We start from the raw sequence: 22680 nt of genomic DNA on the forward strand, positions 1-22680 counted from the left end.
TTCGTTCAGTAAGTTTCACTGTTTCCAAGAGATTCGTGAAAGCAGTTATTTGATTTTGATTGCATTCTATAATTGCTTTTAATTATATTGTTTGAAGTTTAGTAGGTCATCTGCATTGAGTAAATCTTTGTGGAGCCTATGTCTGCCTTGCAGTGCAAGACAGTCTGAAGTCTTTCTGCAAACCTTCTAAGCTTTAAATTAAGCTAGAATTTTTTCAAGAATGCCTAACTAGCTTAGTTATTAACTAAAAAAACCAATGTCATTGAGGAACCAAAGGATACAATGGCGCTCTCTTTTAAAGAAAACCTGGGTTTGCTCTGCCTTTGCCTGGTGATGATTGAAAACTTTAGCTATAGTTTGTAGCGCTAAATAGACCTATTGCACCTTATCTACACAGTCCAAAAAACCCCAGGGATAGATGACCTTGCGTGAACTCAAATTATGTTAGTCTGAAAAATATTTATTTTTCTCAGATATTCTGAAAAACCATTTTACTCAAGGCTTACTTCTACCTTTACATTTTCTTTAGGTGTTTTGACTACTTAGTTTTTATCACTTACCTGCAAAACGGCTTTCTTCCTAATATAAAAAGGGAAAAAGCTGAAAAATATTAGTATGTATATACAATCATGGTTTGTGTTTAAATGTTTCATGGTACTTCTCTACAAATCAGACACTTCTTGAGTAAATATTTGCTTCGTTTAGTATTAAATTTTGGAGAATATGTGATAAACCCTCCTAATGATTGTAGAGTTTTGTTATGGGTAGTAGTAATATTCTGAGTGAAGAATTAAAAGATTTCTTTTTTCATTGTTATTATCTGTTCTATAACTGTTTTACATCCAGCTCTCTTTCCAGCTCACCCCTGCCTCAGAAATGAAGGAACTCTCTCTCTTGCAATACAGGGGATTGGTAGCTTGGGGCATTTTGCGTTAATTTTACAAGGGCTGCCACCAGTTACAAATGCCAGCATTATCATACAAAGAAAAAATATTTTCATTCCATAATCATTAACGTTTTCTAACTTCTATTTTGCTGTAATTTCAAGATACTGTAGGCACAGACAGCTGAAGATGTGTTTCAGATAAACTTTGTTTTTAATATGTTTTCAGAAGCTAGTGTCGTTTTTGAGACTTGGACATCCATCTAGCATGTCATTATTTGAAAAATAAGAGTCAGTATTGCTGTGTGTGCTGTTCATAAAGCACTTTCCTTGAGTATTTGTAAGTGAGGATATGCGTAGAGTATTTACATTTGTTAAAAAGCAGCTTTGCAGAAAATACTGATTGGTTTTGATTGAAATGTTTTGTTAACTGTTTGTATCATCTTCACGTCTTCTGTTTGGTTATTTTTCATCATATGTGTGGGGTAAAATAGTAATTGTTCCTGTGTTTTATATTTTTTGTTTGGTTTATTTGTCAGAAATTTAATATTAATAGAGTAATACAAGGCTTTCATTGCATATTTTTATGCAAAGAGTTTGAAGATGTACTGTCTGTAAAATAAACTACTAATTCTTTCTGTAGATGTCAACAAATGATTTGATGATTTTCACTGTGATTTGGAGCTTTTTATCTGATTCATTTTCAATAGGAAAATCATTCTGAAATGCACATAAAGCTTTATTCTCAGCCCTAATCTGGGATTGCTCTTCCCATAATGATTACAAATAAATTGATTCCCTTTAGCTTTATAAAGTATCTTAATGTATTTGGTAGAAACTGCCGTGTCAAACAGATGTAGTTGGTTGTAATTTACTGCTCAGAAATAATTGTACTGGAAGGGATCTTGCTGAAGGAAGTTAGTAACATAATGATTACTTCTGGTTTTACCGTATGCATTCATATATATGTGATATTTAACTTCCATAGATAAATATGTTTTATGCTTTGCTGTGAAAAATACAATATCAGTTTTTCCATGTTTTAGATTAAATAAGATTATGAATCAGGTGGCCATTCAGCGAAAGAAGCATTTTGTTGAACGCGTGCACAGTTACTGGTTGCTTAAAAGACTGTCTAGGAATGGTGTTCCACTGTTGAGAAGGCTGCAATCCAGTTTACAGTCACAAAGAAACACACAACAGGTATGTGACATACTTTTTACTTACAAGAAGAAATCAGAAATTTTCTATTTTATTGAGTTAAAAATAAACTAGGAAACCTAGTGCAAAGTAAAAACTTTGTTTTACTCAGGACTGAATACTTTACCCTGAAAGTAAATATATCTGAAGTGATATTAAGTATATTGGCAATTGGGAATTGTCTAATACTTTTTAATATGTGAGATATAAAAAAAAATTGCGCAGCTTTATCTTCTGTTTTGCTTAAATGTTTCACAAAAATACTATTATCACAAATATCATAATGCTGTTATTCTTTGATAAGTGTTGTAGTTTTTTGGAACTCAATGTACTGTCAGATAAAAAATAAAAGTTATTTTAAATTCATCAAAAGATGCAAAGCAAATGTTTTATTTGACACTTGAAAAAAATGTGGATTTTAACAGGGTGAATGGTTAGACAGCTAGTTTACAGTTCTCGAATTGAGATCTGTGTTGCCCACCTTGTTCGGTAATAACAAAATGCAAGTTGTTGATGCAATTCAAACTGTTTCAATTTCTTGTTTTGCTTTTGACACAGTTCAGTGGGATTGTAGACACGCATAAGTTTAGCTGTACACTCCTATGAATAAGTTGCTGAAAAACATCATAACAGCAACTCCAGGTGGTCTGTTTTGGTTTTAAGTTACCGAATTGCTTAAAAAATAATTAAAACTTCTGAATTGTGTGGATCCATGTGTGTAGACTTTAAAATGCTGTGAAGTGTCATGGTGTGGAAATTTTTACGGCATCCCAGTTTCCTTTTCTAATGGAATGGAATGTGTAGGTCGTGTTCTTTCCATTCTCCTGGCATTTGACTTCCTGTAAAATAGCCCCTTAAACTTAGGAATTAATTCTAGAATAATTTACTTGTATTAAATGGAATTTTTCCACATATGAAGTGGAACTTATTTTTGTTAATTGTATTTCTGTTTGCTGATTAAGTCATTGATTGATTTAGTCATAAAAGTACTGTGATCAACACTGCTTCCTGATTATTTGGTCTGTCATGTTTGTGTGTGTTCATTTTTTTAGCTTTTCTCGTGAAAAAAACTAATTAATAATTTCCAGAAAAATTGAGAGTGGAAACAGCCTCTGGAGGTCATCTGGTAGAACCCACTGCTCAAGCAGGGCCACTTAGAGCAGGTTGTCTGGTACCATGTCCAGCTGGCTTTTGAGTATCTCCAAGGGTGGAAACTCCACAACCTCTCAGGACATCTGTGCCAGTCCTTAGTCACCCTTACATTTTAGAAAAAAAACCCAGGAGTCTTCTGATGTCCATTCTTACTTTGTGCCCATTGCCTCTTGTATTGTCACTGGGCACCACTGAATGGAGCCTGGTTCCATCTTCTTGCCTCCTCCCTTCAGGTATTTGTGTGTATTGGTGAGATTTCCACCCCTGAGCCTTTTGTCTTCCAGGCTAAACAGTTCGGCTCTCTCAGCCTTTCCTCATAGCTGAGATTCTCGAATTGCATTTATGTGGCCTCCTGTTAGGTGGAGTCCACTTTGAATAGAAATTGACCTCTTGTTTGTCTTGTTTTCATTGTTTCTATGTTACTCCATTTTGAAGTTTGATTAATCTTTTAGTTCTGCATGAGAGGTTCTGAAGAGTGATACCTAGCAAAGTACCTAGTCAATGTTACCTAATAATAGTTGAAATTCATTTATTCAGATAATAAACTTCTTTTTAAATGAGCTTGAGTCCTTGTAAAATACTAAATTCAAACACATAAGTGTGGTGCTATTGTGGCAGTATAGAACTAGACCATTGTTAGTGTCTGAAAAAATTACATGAGCCAGTTTTCTCTGGGATGGCATGATAAGGGTGCAACATTTCTATATACTTGAATAATGACTATCAGAATAAAACGATTTTTGTAACTGATGCTTGATTAAAATAAAATAGGCCTTTAATATGAGCATTTTAAAATTCAGTTGCCTGTTTACACTTCAGTACAAACAGTATTTCTTTATTTTCTTTTCTAATTTGAGAATGATTCCTAAATAAGGAAATAATATATTCTAAATAAATTGGAAGCTATTTGTATTGGTCCGTTAAAAATTTTGTTCTCTTGAAAAGTAAAATCTAGTTTCAAGGCGAGCTGAGTATTAAATGATTCTGTTGACACAAAATGTGTAGTTACTGCTTTTCAGTGAGTAGCCAGTGTCCTGTGTATGACATTGGTTTTTTTCCATAGCACTTTCAATAGCTATTTATTAAAGCAGTCATAACTGCAAGGCATTTAATGTATTTTATTACTCCCAAGTGTAAATCAATTTATAATCAAGACAATAAACAGCAATGGCATAGCTGTTGTGAGAACACCTTAAAAACTTTTAGATAGGCATGATTATTTTGTTCATTTCAGTCCAGATGGGAAAATTATTTTTATTTTATATGAGGGGTCAGAATATCAAGAAACATATATAGATTTTTTTCAGTTAATCAAATATAAACAGTGATGTGATAGTCAGATTTTTTTTTAATTGTTATTTAAACAGAAAATAAATGTTACAGTGACAAACTGAAACCCTGAAAATGGTTTCAGGATGCGTGATGAAAAGTGGTTTTGATCATTCTCTGTTTGGTTACTAGAACAAATTTGGCAAAGTGAGAGGTCTTTATGGTCTAGACTTCCTAATAAATGTGTTTCAGAGTTCAGTTATGGTATGGTTTTGAGGGTCTAAGAGTTCTAAACCAGGCAAAAAGACCTGGACTGCCTCACCATTTGCAGGAGCAAGGAACTCTCTAAGAGAATGGTTTCTACTTTCCTCTCTCCACCTAGAAATTAAGGAAAGATAGTGGAATACTTCAATAGATTTATATCCTCATTATTTTAGTTTTTTTCTCCTGAACTTTTAAGAATGCTTGGATGAAAATTAGGCATGAAATGTAAGTGTAGAAGCTTGCTGCTACTGTAGTGATGTTAGTTTAAAGCCACTGTTAGAAGAAATGAAGGTGCGGATGATTTAAGGTCACACCTGCACTGAAAATTTCATTAAGAACACAAGTTGCAACCACTAAATGGTTTTGTCTAATTGGCATACAAGTCCAGCAGAACATGCTGTTAAAACTAATTGTATTGCTCAAGGTCCGTTTCATCACTGTCATTCTATTTTTGTTTGTATCATATTAAGTTGCAGTCTCTGTAAGGAGTGAGGCTGTTCTCACACATTTGCATCCAGCATAAGGAGGGATATGGTTCTACACTGACAGTATTCCTGCTGGTATGGAGACACTGGTAGCATACTAATGGTGAGACGAGTTCTCAGTTGCTGCATGTTCTTTTTCTAGACTTAAAAATGTTTTCCTCTTCCCTCAGTATTAATAAATGTATAAGTTTTAACTTCTCTAGGTAATACTGTGTTCAAGAACTAAGTCCATTGGAAAATCAGAGACTCACAGAATGGTTTGGAGTGGAAGGGTCCTTAAAGATTACCTAGTTCCCACTCTGTTGTCATGGGCAGGGACAGCTTCCACTACACCAGGTTACTCAGTGCACACCCAACCTGACATTGAACGCTGTCAGGGATGGGGCATTAACAGCTTCTCTGGCCAGCCTGTTCCAGTGTCTCAACACCCTCACAGTCAAGAATTTCTTCCTAATATCTAATCTAAATTTCTCTTCTTTCAGTTTGAACTCATTGCTCCTTGTCCTATGAGTACAGTTCCTGATGAAGAGTCCCTCTCCAAACGAGAATTTCTTCACTAATTTTTCTTGTGTCATCAGCCAAATGAAACTTTGGTGACTCTCAGGACAGTTGTAGAAAGAAAGGCTTGGAAGAATAACTTGCCTATCAGAAAGTTAATAGAAACTTTCTGTGTCAGAAAGCTAAAAATTTTGAAAGGAACGCTTTCTGTCATTTTACTGGTTGGTTGTTGGAACCCAGTGCATCATGCTCTCTTCAACTTGCCTGGACCTTTTAATCTAATCAAGGCATATGTTGTATGTCAGATAGTGAATACATTAGGGCAAAGGAGAGTTATCTTAGCTATTAAGCTGTAAACTGTCTGCTAGCATTACTTTGCATAGAAGTGTCAAAAAATTGGAGGCCTGCTATTAATCCCCAAGCCAGAGTGCCATTCAGAAAGGTAGCATATGTGTGCTGAAAAAAAGGCAGGCAGGGCACTCTTGATATTCTGGGTCACATCTGCAGATTGGCAAGTATATGCCTATTTTATAGAATGAAATTGGTAAAACTACTAATTCGTGTAAAAGATTTTTATTCCATTTGAGTATAACCGCATCTTGAAGTTCAGCCAAATACTTAAGTGTCTGATAAACTACCCTAAGGCCTGCTGTAGCTTTCATCAGGCTCGGTTCCCCAGTTTCTTAAATTAGGCTGTTACATAAGGCAAAGGAGCAGGCTCTGAATGTTTGCAAGCAGAGGGAGAACAAGCCTTCTACTTCTGGCAATTTAATTTTGGTTCTTAAAAACAGTAGAACTGAAAAAATAGTACAGCTAGGAGTTGGGTTGTATTTCCATGCATGAAGTTTATATTCAGAGATGAAGGGGTTTAGGAGAGCAGCAGTTAGTGGCAGTGTAGGCTTCCTATTTCAGTGAGTCTCTTGAGAATTTTAAGGAAGGAAAAATCATTGAAAATACAATTTTCTGTCAAAATTTACTTTTGAACTATTCTGGCCACAGCAGTTAAATTACCTTGTGTCTATGTAAAGATTTAACTCTTCAAAAGAAATTACAGCTGTTAGTTGTAATAGTCATTGGGAAACACAACTAGACGTTTCTAGCTCCAGATTTTAGGTTTCATTTTTCTTTTTGATGGCTTTTTTTCATTACTGAAAGGAGAAACAAACTGTTATTTCCAGACTGCTATATTCTAGTGCAGAAATAGTTGATATTTTAAGTATTTTCAGCTTCAGTGAAGTCAGAGATTTGAATGACACTAAGCTTTACCTTTACAAAGTATATAAAGCAATAAAATACAATTCTGATTACAGAATTATAGCACTGGCAAATCTATTAGATAATGTTTCTAAGCTTCCAGTTTTTGTAATTCAATTTTTAGAGCTGACTATCTGAAAAATTCCACAAGTTTCCTTTAGAGGACCTATGGTACTTCTAAACTATTCTTCTCTTAAGGAATTTGTGGCTTTCAGTGTAACAATTTGTAATGTTGTTTGTTGTTCATCTGCTTAGCCGCTTTCCTTTATTCCTCTGTCTTCTGTATATAGAAACTGGTGGAATTTGCTGTTTTTGTTTTAGCTTTTAGTACACCCTCCAAGATGACTTAACAAGTGTATATTGCGTTATGCCAGTTATGGGCAAGCATGCAAAGTTTTGGATATCTCTCAGAGGTGCTTTTACAAAACACTCATTTTTCAAATGTAATAATTTTCCAAAGCAGATGTTTCTTCTATGTTCTTGGTACTAATATCAGGAATTTGGTTTCTTTATGGCCTCATTTTTGGTGAATTACCAATACCATTTGAATTCTATAAGTAGTATTCTAGTATTCCCCCTTTTCCTTATGAAAAACAGTAAAGTCAAACACTCTGGATTTTTGTATGTACAAATCAATCTAAATACTGCAGGTGTTTAAACATTACTTACTGTGAAATATGTGTAAATTAAGTTCTTTCATCCATTTTCGAAAAGGGTGTATTGCTGCATTATTCACCTGCAGTACCATTTGAAGTTACTATATTATCTAATGAACAGCTTTTCTTTTCCTGTCCTCACAAGCCATAATTATTTTGTTTTGTTACAAGTGTGTCCTAGTTCTGCTGGGTGTGAGGAAGGTGGACTGTGTTGACCACATGAGTAATTTGTTTCTCCCAGGCTGGAGTTTCTGAAGAAACTGATGGTGTTCACCTAGTTTGGTGTTCCCTAGTTTGATGGGAAATCCTGGTTTATATTTTGCAGCTTTTTGTGTTTTTTGGTTGCTCTTTGCTGTGTTGGTTCTTCTGATGTCAACAGCCATTTCCATAGGATTGTTTTCCAGTTTAGATTTTATTTTCAATTAGACCCTCGAGTAACTCTGGAATATACCCTGAACACAGGTTTTCTGTTGTTGCAGCATGAAGCTCATGAAGCTTATGAGCAAGTGTCATAACTATAAGACAGCAGTTTCTCTTTTCATTTGCATACATTTTGTAATTGTATAGAACTATCTTATATAAAAGAAGTATGCATTTTTCATTTCATGAAAACGTTTTGATTCTTTTATAGAGAGAAGATGATGAAGAAATGCAAGCCTTAAAAGAAAAATTGAAGTACTGGCAAAGGCTGCGCCATGATCTTGAAAGAGCACGTTTATTGATAGAACTTATACGTAAGCGTGAAAAATTAAAAAGAGAACAGGTAAATGGAGTGCCTTTTAATTTGGTGAAACTTTTCTGAGGGAAAGATAATTAAGTATTCTCACACACAGTTTTTTCAGTAGAAGAACAGGTGTATTTTAATCCTCACATAGGGGTCAAGTGCATGCTGTGCACTCAAAACTATTTGAAAGATATAAAATTTTCATAGAAGCATAGAATGGCTTAGAATGTTGAAAGGAACATTAAGGATCATGTAGTCCAACCCCTCTTCAATGCACAGGGATATCCTCAACTAGATCAGGTTGTTCAAGGCCCCATCCAACCTAGCCTTTATTTTTTCCAGGTATAAGACATTTGCCACCTCTCTGGGCAACCTGTTGTTCCAGTGCTTCACCCTCATTGTAAAAAATTTCTTACATGTAGTCTGAATCTCCCATCTTTTAGTTTAAAACTGTTATCCCTTCTCCTGTCACTACAGGCCCTACTAATCAGTTTGTCCCCATCTGTCTTAAAGAACCCCTTTAAGTACTGAGAGGCTGCAATAAAGTCTCACTTGGGCACTTGGGCCCTCTCTTCTCTCAGTGAGCAACTCCATTTCTCTCAGCCTTTCTTCAGAAGAGAGCTCCAGTCTGATCATATTTGTGGCCCTCCTCTTGACTCGCTTCAGCAGCTTTATGACCTTATAATGGGGGCTGCAGAGCAGTGCAGGTGGGGCCAAACGAGGGCAGAATAGAGGGATAGAATCACCTCCGTTGACCTTGTGGCCACACTTCTTTCCATACAGCCCTGGATACAGTTGACTTTTCTGGACTGCAAGTGCATGCTGCCAGCTCGTATTGAGGTTTTCATACTCTCAAGTTCATGACAGGGCTGGAGCTGTTCATTCCTCAGCTGTTCTTGATACTTGAGGTTGGCATAACCCAGGTGCAGGAAGACATGGAGCTTGACCTTGTTGAACCCCATGAGATTCCCATGGAGCCCACTTTTTGTCTGGGTCTGGATGAGATCCTGTCCTTCAGGTGTCACTGCACAATTCATCTTGGTGTCATCTGCAGATCTGTTGAGGGTGCACTTGGTCCTTTGGTCTTATGTCATTGGTGAAAATGCTAAATACTACTGGTTCCAGTACAGACCCCTGAGGGACAGGACTCATTACTGATCTCCATCCAGAGTCCAAGCCATTGATCACTGCTCTCTGGATGCAGCCATCCAGCCAGTTCCTTACCTATGGAGCAGTCCACCCATTGAATCTGTCTATCTTCAGTTTAGAGTTGGGGACCATGTCAGAGGTCTTAGAGAAGTCCAGATAGATGACATCTTGCCTTGTCTCCTGATAGAGTTATTCCATCATAGAAGGCCACAACGGTGGTTAGTCAGGACTTGCCCTTGTGTCAAGATCTGCTATTAATACAGAGCGGGGGTCGTGATGGTTCGTTTGATCTCAGAGGTGCAAACAGGCAAAATGCAGGGGACAAAATCAGTTTATTCAACGACAGCAATGCATTTTTATTAAATGCCAACAACTCAGTTGCAATAGAGGGGAGAGACAGAGGAAACAAAGTATAGAGAGAGAAAAAGAAGAGGATGGGAAAATAGCTACCAATGAGACGAGACGGGCGTCCTCATGGGCCAGCCAATAGACAAGTCTTCATCCGTGGGGAGATCTCAAGGGTCTTCTCCAGAGGGTCGCTCTTTTATAGTCCTCCTCCAAAGCAAGTGGCCTCTGGCCAAAAAGTGGGAAGATTTATGGACCATTGTGTGGTGCTGCGGGAGCCAGGTGCGGTTGGGCAGTACATGCAGTCTCCAGTTGGTACAACACAATCTCTGGTTGGTGCCACAACAGCACAGTTCAGTGAACACAATACACCAGCAATACAACAGTCACCTGACAAGCATCCATCTTGGCCAGGACAGGAAACCATTGTCCAGAGTCAGCCTGGGTGGGGGTCCTCGAGGTCTCCTTGCGACGGTCGAGAGGCAAAAAAAACCGAGGGAAACTTCGGACCGACCCTTACACCTTGGAAGGGCTGTGCTGGCTGTCCTGAATCATCTTGTGCCCCACATGGAAGTTTTGCCCTGTGAAGTTATCCATAATGTACTCCAGGAGTCTCCTACAGCTTGTCATGGTACTTTTCCATATGTCAGAGTGGTTGAAGTCCCCCACAGGAAGAGAGCCTGTGGAAGCAATGCCTGTCTGTAGCTGGAGCAAGAAGGCTTTGTCAATAGGCTGCCTGTAAATACCAACCATAGGGTTCCTTATCTCATCTTGGTGTCCAAGCTTTCAACCTGCTCATGACTTTTCTTGAAACAACTCTTCACAATATATTAATTTCTCAATGTAGAGGGCAACCCTGCTGCCCCTTGGTATGCTCTTGGCCTTTCTGACCAGCTTGTAACCATCCATAGTCACACTCCAGTCATGGGATTTGTCTCACCAAATTTCAGTAATGGAAATTAGGGCAGGGTTCTCTACCAAGACTGTGACTTCCAGCTCCTTATGTTTATTGCCCATGCTGTGTGCATCCGTATAAAGGAATTATTATTTATTTTATCTATTCAGGTTTTCTCAATACATGTCCATATACTTAGTAGCACTCTTATCCTTCTGTCATGAAGAAAAGTAAAAATAAAAGCTGCATCTGAAGTCCTACAGCATTCTACAGTTAACATTGCCAGGAGAAGAGATTTGAGGAAGTGATAATGCAGAAAGATGAAGTCTTACATGAAAACTGAATGAAAAATTTTTGCACTTAGGAGTTTTTAATGATCCTTATTTGTAAAAGCAGCATTTCATTTTCACTTTTGCGAACTGTGAACATTCATTGCAAGCTAATATAATTTGTCCTTCTGGAGTGCTTTCTGGAATGCTATGCATCATTCATGTGCATTCACTTATCACTTGCTTTACTTACACATGTATTATTATTTATATGCATGTATTTTACATTTGTATTTGCTTAAACTTTATTTACATATATATTATATATATATATATGTGCACACACCTTTAATCTTTCATTAAGAATTTAGCTGTAGCAAGACTATTTCACTGCTGACAACTCTTTAAAAGGCCTGAAAATTAAGCTACAGAGGAATTGAAATAGTGTAAAAAATAAAAAAAAATCTGAAGGACGTTCAAGTATTTGAAGATGTTGATTCTGTTTTCTGAAATAATTTTCTTGGAATTTATATAAAACATGGTCTTTCCAATTACTCTTCGTCTTATGTAGTCTGTAAATCAGATTCTCTTTTTAAACTTCAAAATAGCAGTACAACTGAAATTTAATTTGAAATGTTACCTTTAAATTCTAACTATTTTCACATTGTTGGTGAATTGTGAAGCTGTTATTATGTAGCATCTTTAAAAAAGAAAATATTTAAAAGTGGAACAAAATTCTTACATATAAAATCCAAACTCGAGTTCTGGGAAGCTGGGGTTGAAGGAATGAGAATAATTTTTTTCTTACAAAACCATTAGCTGAAAACCTATGTCAGATAAATGTCAGCTGATTAAATTGACAGTAGTACTGAACTCATTTACTTAAATGTATTTATATTTTATATCTTATCTAAAATACTATACTATTGCTGCTAAACTTTAATGCAGTATGTTAATGAGAAATGCTCAGCTGGATAATTTGTTTCTTCTTTAGGTCAAGATTGAGCAGGTTACTATGGAACTTCAGCTTATTCCATTCACTGTACTTCTGCGATCGGTTCTGGATCAGCTGCAGGAAAAGGATTCTGCTCGTATATTTGCTCAGCCAGTGAACCTTAAGGAGGTATGTTTGCAGCTCTGTTTCCTGATGTTTACATGTGTTTACTTGGTGGCACTTAAGTACAAGAAACAAGTCATTACATGCAGAGATAGAAGCAGGTTTACCTTTTAATCTTTATTCTGATAATTAACATTATGAGTTATGGTTTCCTGCTATGAGAGCTTTTTTATGTTTATATACCAAAGTAATTTCTGAAAGATACTTGTATGGAATTTTGGGTGCATAATGATACTTTTCAGTAAGATGATTTTGGTAAAGCAAATTCGAAGGATATAAAAATTGCAATGCAGATACTATGTTCTTATTTGAAGGTGAAACTAGACAGAGTGTATGTGTGTGTACATATACTGCGTACACATCTGTTTATTATATGTAGAAACACTAAGACTGAAAAAGTTTGCCAAGATCATCAAGTCCAGTCTTTGACCTAATACCACCATGCCAACTAAACCATATTGCAAAGTACCACACGTGTTTCTTTTGAACATTTCCATGGATGACGAATGCACTACTTCCCTGGGGAGCCTGTTCAATTCTAAACCACCCTTTCAGTGTAGAAATTTTTCCTAATACCCAACCTGAACTGCCCCTGGCACAATCTTTTCCATTTTCCCTTGTCCTATCACTAGTTGCCTGGAAGTAGGAGTACACAAAACCACAGAATTCCCAAGAATCTCTTAGTAGAGCTCAGACTAGTTACCCAAGATGCAGAATATTGTAATGCATAAACTTCTGTTGGCATGCAAATGTTTGCAATATCAAGATGTGCAATTCTAAGTTACCTTTTTAATTTCTTGTACTGAGGTGTTACAAAATACGTTTAAAAAGTGGATCAGTTAGTAACTAATGTTAGTTTGTCTGTAATAAGACAATTTTACCCATTTGTATTTTAAATATTTCTTCAAAGGTTCCAGACTATTTGGATCATATTAAACACCCTATGGATTTCTCTACCATGCGAAAACGGTTAGAAGCTCAAGGCTATAAAAACCTCACTGAATTTGAAGAAGACTTCAATCTGATCATAGATAACTGTATGAAATACAATGCAAAAGATACAATATTTTATAGAGCTGCAGTGCGGTTAAGAGATCAAGGAGGTGTAGTTCTCAGGCAAGCCAGGCGAGATGCTGAAGGAATTGGTTATAACAATGAAACTGGAATGCACTTGTCAGAACGGCCTAAACTTGAGTCACCCCAGCCTTTCTCTTGGGAAGATGGTAAGATGTTTTTCAATTACTATTGTATGTTGCATTTTTCATTGCATGCAGCGTGTATGTTCCATACAGATGTTTAGGATTGTTGCTGTTCAGTTTGCTAACTAGATTCCCCACCCACCATTAAAAGCATTGCTTGAAAGAGTCTGGTGTTTCTATTCTAGCAGATCTGTCATTAGACATCAGTGCTATCTGGATTCTGATTTTGGCAATATCAGAGCCTAATTTAACAATTTACATGGAAAAGGTTTTTAAGTTGAGTGCTTTTTTTCACATCTTTATATATGCTTGTAAGGCATGGAAAATGAATACCAGTGTTCATAAACTTGAGCACATTCCTAAATAACCTACTCGAAAAATCGAGCATGTTTGTAATACTAGGAATTAAAATTTTTTTTGACATACACGTGAGTTTTCTGAGGCTTGGCAATGGAGGAGAATAATTAACACATTTCTTTTATAACCTTCCTTCTGACCTTTTACTTCTTTGCTCTACTACTTAGTTTTTTTGAGCAAAATGCTGATTAAGAAAAATAGTAAATATATAGTAGGAATTAATTTCAGTATTTCTGACTATAATCTAAATAGGTTTTTGACAGTATTTTTTTATTTTGGCATGCAAATTCAGTTTTTTTTCCTCCTGTTGGTATTACTGTTCTGAGAAATATTCTGGGAAATGCTAACACGTTGTCAATTGTACGTGTTTTGACTTCAGTGGATAGGTTACTGAATCCTGCAAACAGAGCACATATGTCTTTGGAAGAACAGCTGAGAGAGCTGCTAGAAAAACTTGATCTCACCTGTGCAATGAAATCCAGTGGGTCAAGGAGCAAAAGAGCAAAGCTGTTAAAGAAAGAAATCAGCATTATTCGCAACAAACTCAGTCAGCAGCACAACCAAGCTCCTCAAATAGAATCAGGTATTGGAAGTTTTGAAGAAGAAAGTGCAGCATTAGAACAAGATGGAGAAGAAGAAGGTAAGATTGTAAACCAGGTTTAAATGAGTACTGTTCTGAACTGCTTCAGTCAGGTGCTGTGATGTAAGTCATAGCGTGAATTAAAGAATTTGATAAGTTAACAATTAAATTTAAAATACTGACTTTGAAATTAAAAGAGTAGTTTTAAAATATGCAAATAGCTGCTTAATCACAACAAATATTTTAAGAGTAGAATGGTCTTAAAAACCCTCCCTCCATTCTTTTTTATCGTAGCATGGCTTTAAAAACTTAAGTGTTAAAAAATGATAGTGCAGACAATCTCGTACAAAAAGCAGTCGGAAATGCCTGAGTGGAAAATATCCTTATACTTTTGTAAATACACTTAAATGTCAAAATATGTATTAGGGATCATGTGAGCCTAGGTCAATGGTAATAAAGACTCAGGCTGTTCTACTGGGTTTATAGCCATTTTTGTTCACTACTCCAGACTCTGTGGAGGAGGGTGGGTAGGCTTTGGGGTAATTTGCTTATTTATTTATCTATTTTAAATAAAGCCAACTATTGGTAAGACTTAAAAAATTCCACATTATAGAATCAAGTCAGCCATATCTGCCCAGCTCTTCCCCTTTTGCTTCTCTTCCTCCTCAAAACATTTGTCTCAGAACTCGGCTAATTGCCATTGATTTCAATGAGAGCAGTGTGCGGGAAGGACTGAGTTAATATTTTAATTAAGTACCATATTTGCCTTTTTAGCTTTTAAATGGGTTTCTCAGGTTTATATTGCTCATTTTTAAATGATGCGAAGAAAATCTCACTCTAATAAGAATTCTATTGACTTTGTTTCATGATTAGCTGTAAGAAACTAAACTTTTTCTTAAGGAGCGTTAGATATGTGTTTCATTTTTGAATAAGTGCATTGAAATAGGAGGAGGAAAGAGCTCAAGGGAAAGTGGAAGTATGGTAATTAATAAAGTAGTCTCTATTTGTTGTGGCTTGATGCTATCAAAATTTTTGAAAGGTGAAGTCAATAAAATGATTTTCCTTAACTGCCATTCAAACAGCAACTTAGTATGTAATTCCAAACATAGAACTTGCTAGAGATTTGAGCATTGGTAGAAAAAGTATACATGAAGCAGCACATTATCTTGTTCTGAGGCTTTTAAGTGTTCTCAAAGTCTTTAATGATTTGGACTTTTAAATTAGGGTATTTTTTTAATCTTCAAGTGATGATGGTACTAAATATAGTTCTTTAAGAATGTGGAGTTTGGCACCTAATGAATCCACAATTTTTTAAAATTTGTAGCTTAACGGGGTTTTTTGCCACAGCTTTTAACTTCAGCTGTTTTTTGTGAAAAAAGTAGTCCAAGGTGAGCAGTAGTGGTTTTCTTATATTTACAGTATGCTTTTTAAATAAAACATGATGAGAGGCACGATCCAGGGTTGGTTGTTATGGTTCTGATCTAGTGGAGAGCAATAATTTTTTCAAATTTCAGTTCTCAAATGGAAGGTACATAGAGGAGTAAAGAAAAGAAACTGCCCAAAAAAAAAAGATAAGAAAAGTATTAAAATCCTGTGCCCAGGATCTCTACAGGAGCTGACTTTGATAGAACTGTGAATTACCACCTTGCAATTCTGTTTCCAGTCTTTGATCATGTGAAAAATACAGTACCAGAATAACCCAGTGAAATTTAGGTTTTATTTCTAAATAATTCTTGAGTGGTTTTATGTTCTTCAGTCTTTCTCCAAATATTTTATAATTAGTTGTAAGAAAATCAAAATTTCTTCACAAAGAAAGTCACCTTGGAGATTCTAAAGTACAGGATTTTTTTAATGGCTAGTAGTTTAAATGTGCTTATCTGACGGTACATTTCATTCTACAGTCTTCCTGAAATATTAGTTACCAATTCAAATACCTATGTGCCTTCAAATAATGTATCAGTCATGCTGTATTTTAAAAACAGGGGGTATTTTTAATATGAACTGTGCTATTGTTTAATTAAACCTTAAGCAATGAGGTAAAGATTTTTCTGCACTTAGAAATTACTGATTTCCAAGTAAACATTGCTGGGCCAAAACCAAATAAAATAAACTGCAAATAGAGAGCTTAAACGCTTGAGGGTTTTACACCTTTCTTTAGGTGGCATAGAAAATTTAGCTAAGTTTAAATATTTCATGTGATGGCATAAATAGTACATTAGTGTTATACAGTTACTCTAGAATAAGTATTTCCTTTCTTGTATTTTGAAAGATTCTTCTGGAAGCTAGAAAGATTTTCACATCTTTTTGAGTTCATAATTATGGGTTGGGACATTCTTCTGTTTCTATTAGGGAATGCTGCAGTACTAGAATATTTTTTTCTTTCCCATTACTTGTGATGAAAAACTGAAACTACTTTTATATACTCACTGTCATATCTCTATTGTCTTTTCCCAGCATGGCTTTAGTGGAATTGAGTGGGACATGATCATACTAAAACAAAATTAAAATGTGGGGGGAAGGGGCCTGGAGAAAAATGGTAGCGGGTGTTTCTTCTGATTTCTCATATCAAATCTGCATTATCAAGTGTGTTATTTGCCAACTAGTGGCTAATCAAGCTGCAAGATTTTAGGGGTGTTGGGTTTTTCTTTCCCATTTTTTTACTTTTTATTAGATAAAATTTCTGGTCATAACTGTAAAAAGGCTTTACAAATCATGCCCTTGTGTAGATTTTGTAACACAGTTCACTTAAGTAGAACAGGTTACAAATACTTTTTTTTAATTGATTAGCTGATAAAATTTTTCATAGGCAGATAAGGTGAACATTGACAAAGTGAAATAGATAAAAACTTACATTATCAAAAATTTTACTTGAATGGCAGTATAATTACATTTAACAGATAATCATCCGCCACCACAACTTAATAATGAAAAAATAGATTTTGTAGTTTTTAGTTAATGAAACTAACACAACTGCATGAGAAGAAGAAAGTACTTATCCAGGTATAAATTGTTAACACCAACTATAGACATCTTCTTTCCTATCTATGTAACCCCTGTTACATTCCCAGTATAAAAGTAGGAACTACTAACTAGGACAGATTGTTGCTAGACAAGTTTTGGTTTTAAAATGTTATGCTTTGTTTCCAGACAACAATTTATTTGGTGGGCTGCACATTTATAGTGAGTTTTATAATAGACTTTATAACTACAGGTTTTCAAAAATCACACTCTATTTATAATTTTTTCAGGAGATAAATCTCCCCCTAAACTTGAACCATCAGATGCATTACCTCTTCCTTCAAACTTGGAGACTAATTCAGAACCACCAACCCTCAAACCAGTAGAACTCAATCCAGAGCAGAGTAAGCTTTACAAAAGAGTAAAATTTGATAATGAATTATATAGCACTTCCATTCAGAAAGAAATAAATGGACACACTCCAGAACACTTACTTGACAGTAATCTCAATGAGTCGACTGTTTCTGCTGTAGCTGAGTCATCAACTGATGTAAACAGACGTACATCCATTCTCTTCTGCAAATCGAAAAGTATAAGCCCCCAAAAGTCTGCAAAGAACACTGAAACCCAGCCAACTTCTCCACAGCTAGGGACCAAAACCTTTTTGTCTGTAGTCCTTCCAAGGTTGGAGACACTTCTGCACCCAAGGAAAAGATCAAGGAGTGCATGTGGAGATTCTGAGGTTGATGATGAGTCCCCTGTAAAGCGCTTGGATACAGGTAAATGCTTACAAAACTTATTTGAATGGATGCTTCTGGAAAGTTAACATACCTGTTCATTTTTACGTATGTGTGATTGTTAATCTTCAGATTTTAGCACTTGAAACAGGTTGTCCTCATAGCTGAGTAGTTACAGTTTAGAAAATTATTACTCAATTTTGAGTTGGCCCTTGACAGTTAGACTTACTGAACCAAGTTTGCGTTCCTTAGTTTCATGATGCAGTTTTTAAGATTACATTTATCGATGTATGTGAAACCTGTAGGAAAGATTAATCGGCTCCTCTTTTGAAAATTCCCTCTTAAATTACATGGAAACTTGACATGTGATGCCAAAACTAGAAGGCTTTTAAGCAGGAGCATGAAAAATGCTTGTGCCGTGTATGATTTCATTTTGCTGAGTGTTACTCCAAGCATATTTTTACATTATGAAACTGATGACTGTGTATGGGGCACTTTGTATATCCATGTATTTTATGGAAGCATTAAAATCCCAACGTATAATGACACTTCATGTGGTTTTTTTCTTTAGTCTGTGCACTTTAAGTAGAGTTGAAGGTAAGATTATGCTCTTAAGGAGACTTCTCTAAAGGATATTTTAAAAAAAATGTTATCTTGATACATTACTGCAGAACAGCTCAAGACATATAATTATATCTTCTCTTAGCACACCATAATTCTATTTATTTGAGAAGTTCATGTAAAACCTTTGAGGAAGAAAAGCAGCATGAGGAAATTACTTATGGGTAGTTCCTTAATGTCATCCACAGCCATTGCTATGATTTTTATATTACCTTTGAAATAAATATTCTGTTTCATTGTCATGTTGGGTACCCTTACGCAGATATGAAAACAGCTTAGGAAGATTTTATCTCTGAATGAAAGTGATGGGAGTTCAATTTGAACATTAGGTGTGAAGATGTGCTTTAGAAGCTGGGGGGATGGGGGGGATTTATTTGGGGGAAAAGGGAAGTGTTTTTTAGGTTGTTTCTTTTTTGTTCGATGGGAATTTTTTTGTTTTGAATAACAGGATTTTTTGAGGTGTGGGGTGGTGCGATTTTTAAAATTGGTTGGTTGGCTAGGGTTTTTTTGAGTGATAAGATGGGGACACTAATGATTCTAATGCTGGAATCATAGCATGGGAAAACGTTACATAAGATTTAGTGAGGGGAATTGTTTTTCATTTATATTTTTGGGGTTTTGTTTGGTTAGCCTGTTTGGAAAGCCCCAACTTCCATTCATTTTCCTAACAGCTTGGAAAGAGCATGTAGATTTGATCTGGTACTTTAGTTCTGAAGTAAGTACCAAGTGAAGGCAGTGTGATAATAGGAATGAGTTAATCTTTATTAATATTATAAAAAGCTTCTGTTTCTAAATATCCTAATTTGCTAGTTTATAGTCTAGATGATTTCATTATGTGCCTGTATATAGATTGCATTTTATCACACACAGTGAATCATTTGGTGGTAGATCACACCGGGAATTAGTCCTAATTCCTTGAAATGTTTATGTTAAAGATTGTGATTTTTTTCTTTAGGGGAAGAAAAGATGTTTTATTTTGTAAGAAAACTAACTTAATTCTTCAAAGGGAAAAAAAGGCATCAACAAAACCAAAACCCATATGATTCCTGAATATGTTTAAATTCAGCCATTTTTTCTTTCTCTATGTGGAGTTAGGTGTATGTAGAGCAAATATACTTTTGATTGTCTTCAAAACTAACAACCCAGTTACAGGAATAAAATCCAGAAGTTAAAAAGTTTTTCTATTGTTATTTTAAAACAAAATTATGTAATCTCTTCTTAAACTAGTAAAGATATAAAGCGAATTAAATTTATATAGAACTAATACGTAGGGGGCATTTATAGTTAGCATTTGTACTTGTTCAAGAAGAGTGAATTGAAATGGTTTATCCAATTAATAGTCACCTGAAAATGTTCTAGTTATTCTTCATTTTGTGTTTTAAGCATATATGGTTCATACAGATGTGACAGTTTATCTGATCTTGTTCCTTTGATTAGTTTTCCTGTGTTCCAACCAAACGTTTTGTTTTCACATAGGAAATTTTATTCCTCATGTTTGCTTAAATTAGTGTGGAGACACAAAATCCAAAATATTTGCAGTTGGCAGCTATCTCGTGCTACAGTTCAACAGGAAGCCAGCACAAATGTCAGATACTTATCAAGATTTAAAAGCAATTGAGATTTTTTTATGTGTGCAGCTAGTAATGATTTGTGCAGATGTTTGTGTTACAATTAAGATGCATTAGGTGATGTATGCCGCAATACATTCTTTCTATTTGGTTATTTTTTACAAAATTTAACCTCATGCGCTAGGTAAAAATGTTTTTATTCAGTAGAATCCAGCAGAGCTTTTCCTTCCAAAGCCATCCAACCACATGAAAAGGCATGCAACAGGCTTCCTGTGTGCATTGACATGAGTTAGCAGCTTTGTGGGAAATCCCTGCAGCTGAAAATGAATTATTGTTGCACAGTTTTCTTTGAATGGTGTGAATATTAACTATTCTTAATTTTACTGAATACAGAAAAAGTTAAAAAGAGTTTTGCTTAATATGCAAAGCATTGAAATTTTTAAATGGTGGAGAGCTGCACTGTCAAATATTTTTTTTTCCTTACCTATTCACAGCTAATATGAGCATTCTTGGCATTATTTAAGGATGTCTTGTTTCTGTCCTTAACTTTTCAGTCTCTTCAGTGTTTCCCCCTTTCTTGTCATTCCTGTATTTTTATGTGACGAAGTTCAAAGGAAGACTAAAGTTTATTTAGTTGAGTAAAATCATACGTACCTGGTTTCGTTATTCTTTTAGACTGCTTTTGTTGTGTTTTCTTAACTTACATTTGGGATTGATGTTTTTCCAGTTATTTTCAAGAAAGACACATTTAGGATCCACTGATACAGTCCTTTGTAAGTGTGGTGTCCCACATGCTGTTGGCTTCATGCACAAGATTACTGAAATGCCAACTCTTTTTCAGAAATAGGGGACTAATGAACAACATGAGTTAACCTTCAAAGAGGACTGAAGGCAGTTCATTTCAATACTCTGACCTTTCGTATGTGAATCTTTAAAATATAGCAGCAGGAAATGTAGTCTAAGAAGCAGGAGTGTAGTCTAATCTTAAATTTAAATTTCCTACTGCTCTCCTAGGGCATTATCACAGAGTACATCTGTTTTGTAGTTGCTATGTAGAAAATGACAGTTACATAGCAGAGACATGCTTAAAAATTTCTTATACATACTTGATATATTTTGGGTTTGCTTCACATGGTATCTAGCAACAATTTCCAAAAGAAGATTGTTGGTATACTTAGGAAATTTTCATGCCATCAGAGATTGATGTATGATTCTTGAAGGTTGGGCACATCAGGTCTTTACTGTGATAAATTCAATGACCTTTTCAAAATAGCCATTGTATACTTATCTTGCTCTTTTATTATAAAGATGAATCCTTTTTGTCAGGGAAATACTTTGTGCAGTTATTACATCAGAGAAAAATGAAACTGATTAGTGGATAGAAGGTATATTTTACTGACCATTAAGTATTTGCCTGTATCAGCTGTATAAGTATCTTACAAGTAAGATAGCAGATAGAACAAATTATTTTTTTAAGAAACCATTTTTAACATTGTAAAAGGCTAGATTATGATCAGATGAGATTTGCATATGTACTTGGTGTTCTTAATCATCTCTAAGTTTTTGTAAATTTTGGTTAATAATTCATGGTTACTGTTACAGTACTCTCTATTTTAATTAAAAACTAAGTATTTAAAATAAACAACCATAGGTAACTTACCATAGGATCAGGATTTCAGATTGTGATTATTATAGTGCAGTATGTTGTAGTAAAAATTGTTGAAATAATAATTTCTATTATTTCTTGTCCAAATGCAGTAGTAGAAAATTTCAGTGAAGTATATAATTTACTTCATAATTTTGCTTCCAGCTACACAGATTTTCTCAACCTACTGAAACACATGTAAACAAGTATTTAGAATATGGATCACTGAAGTAGAATATTCACACAGTAAAAAGCACGGAGTGGGGGAATTTATCATTTCTTAATACATACTTCACATACAGTTATCAGTATACAACAAAGATTCCTTACTAAATCTGTTAGTAAATGTTGGGCTGACTTTGTTTCTGCACAACTACTACAAACTGATGGGAAGTAATGTGTATATGAATTCCATCTCCATTTGATAGAATTTAATATTGTAGTGAGGACCGCTATTATTTAATTTGATATGATACGGGTAGACATTGTGTCTGGAGTGAAATGGAGCACAGTTTATTTTTTTAATTCTTGAGTACTTGATTTCTAATGAATCTTTGCCTCTCTGGATCACAGGCCAGTTTGGCTAAAAGTTAAGCTTCATATGTACAGCATTCAGCTACCATTCACTCAGTAGAGGAAGTGAAAGTAAAACATGCATATCTAAGAAACTTACGTACTTGAGGTAAATTAAAAGAAACTAAATTAGAAGTTGCTCAGTGGAAAAAAAAACCAAATTGGTATAATTTCTGGTTAGCATAGACAGGAATGATCGTACATGTGTGTGTGTATATGTATGTATGTATATATATATATATATACATGATTGATACTCATTAATCAAGTGCAATAATTTGA

The 22680-nt window shown here is 35.2% G+C and overlaps 1 protein-coding gene across 4 annotated transcripts in view; it reads left to right on the forward strand.

The window, feature by feature from the left end:
• The window catches only part of BRD1 (bromodomain containing 1), a 58462-nt gene that overhangs the window by 15187 nt on the left and 20595 nt on the right, over positions 1-22680 (forward strand). For 2 of the 4 annotated variants that reach the window (XM_014868941.2, XM_014868940.2), the window contains exons 3-8: positions 1930-2086; positions 8293-8424; positions 12038-12166; positions 13071-13383; positions 14096-14356; positions 17545-18033. In XM_014868941.2, coding sequence (XP_014724427.1) covers positions 1930-2086; positions 8293-8424; positions 12038-12166; positions 13071-13383; positions 14096-14356; positions 17545-18033 — 1481 coding nt within the window. The remainder of the gene's footprint in view (positions 1-1929; positions 2087-8292; positions 8425-12037; positions 12167-13070; positions 13384-14095; positions 14357-17544; positions 18034-22680) is intronic. The other 2 variants (XM_014868942.2, XM_014868943.2) reach the window with 2 other exon arrangements.

Source organism: Sturnus vulgaris, chromosome 5 (genome assembly GCF_052056855.1).
Source record: "Sturnus vulgaris isolate bStuVul1 chromosome 5, bStuVul1.hap1, whole genome shotgun sequence".
NCBI lineage: Eukaryota > Metazoa > Chordata > Aves > Passeriformes > Sturnidae > Sturnus > Sturnus vulgaris.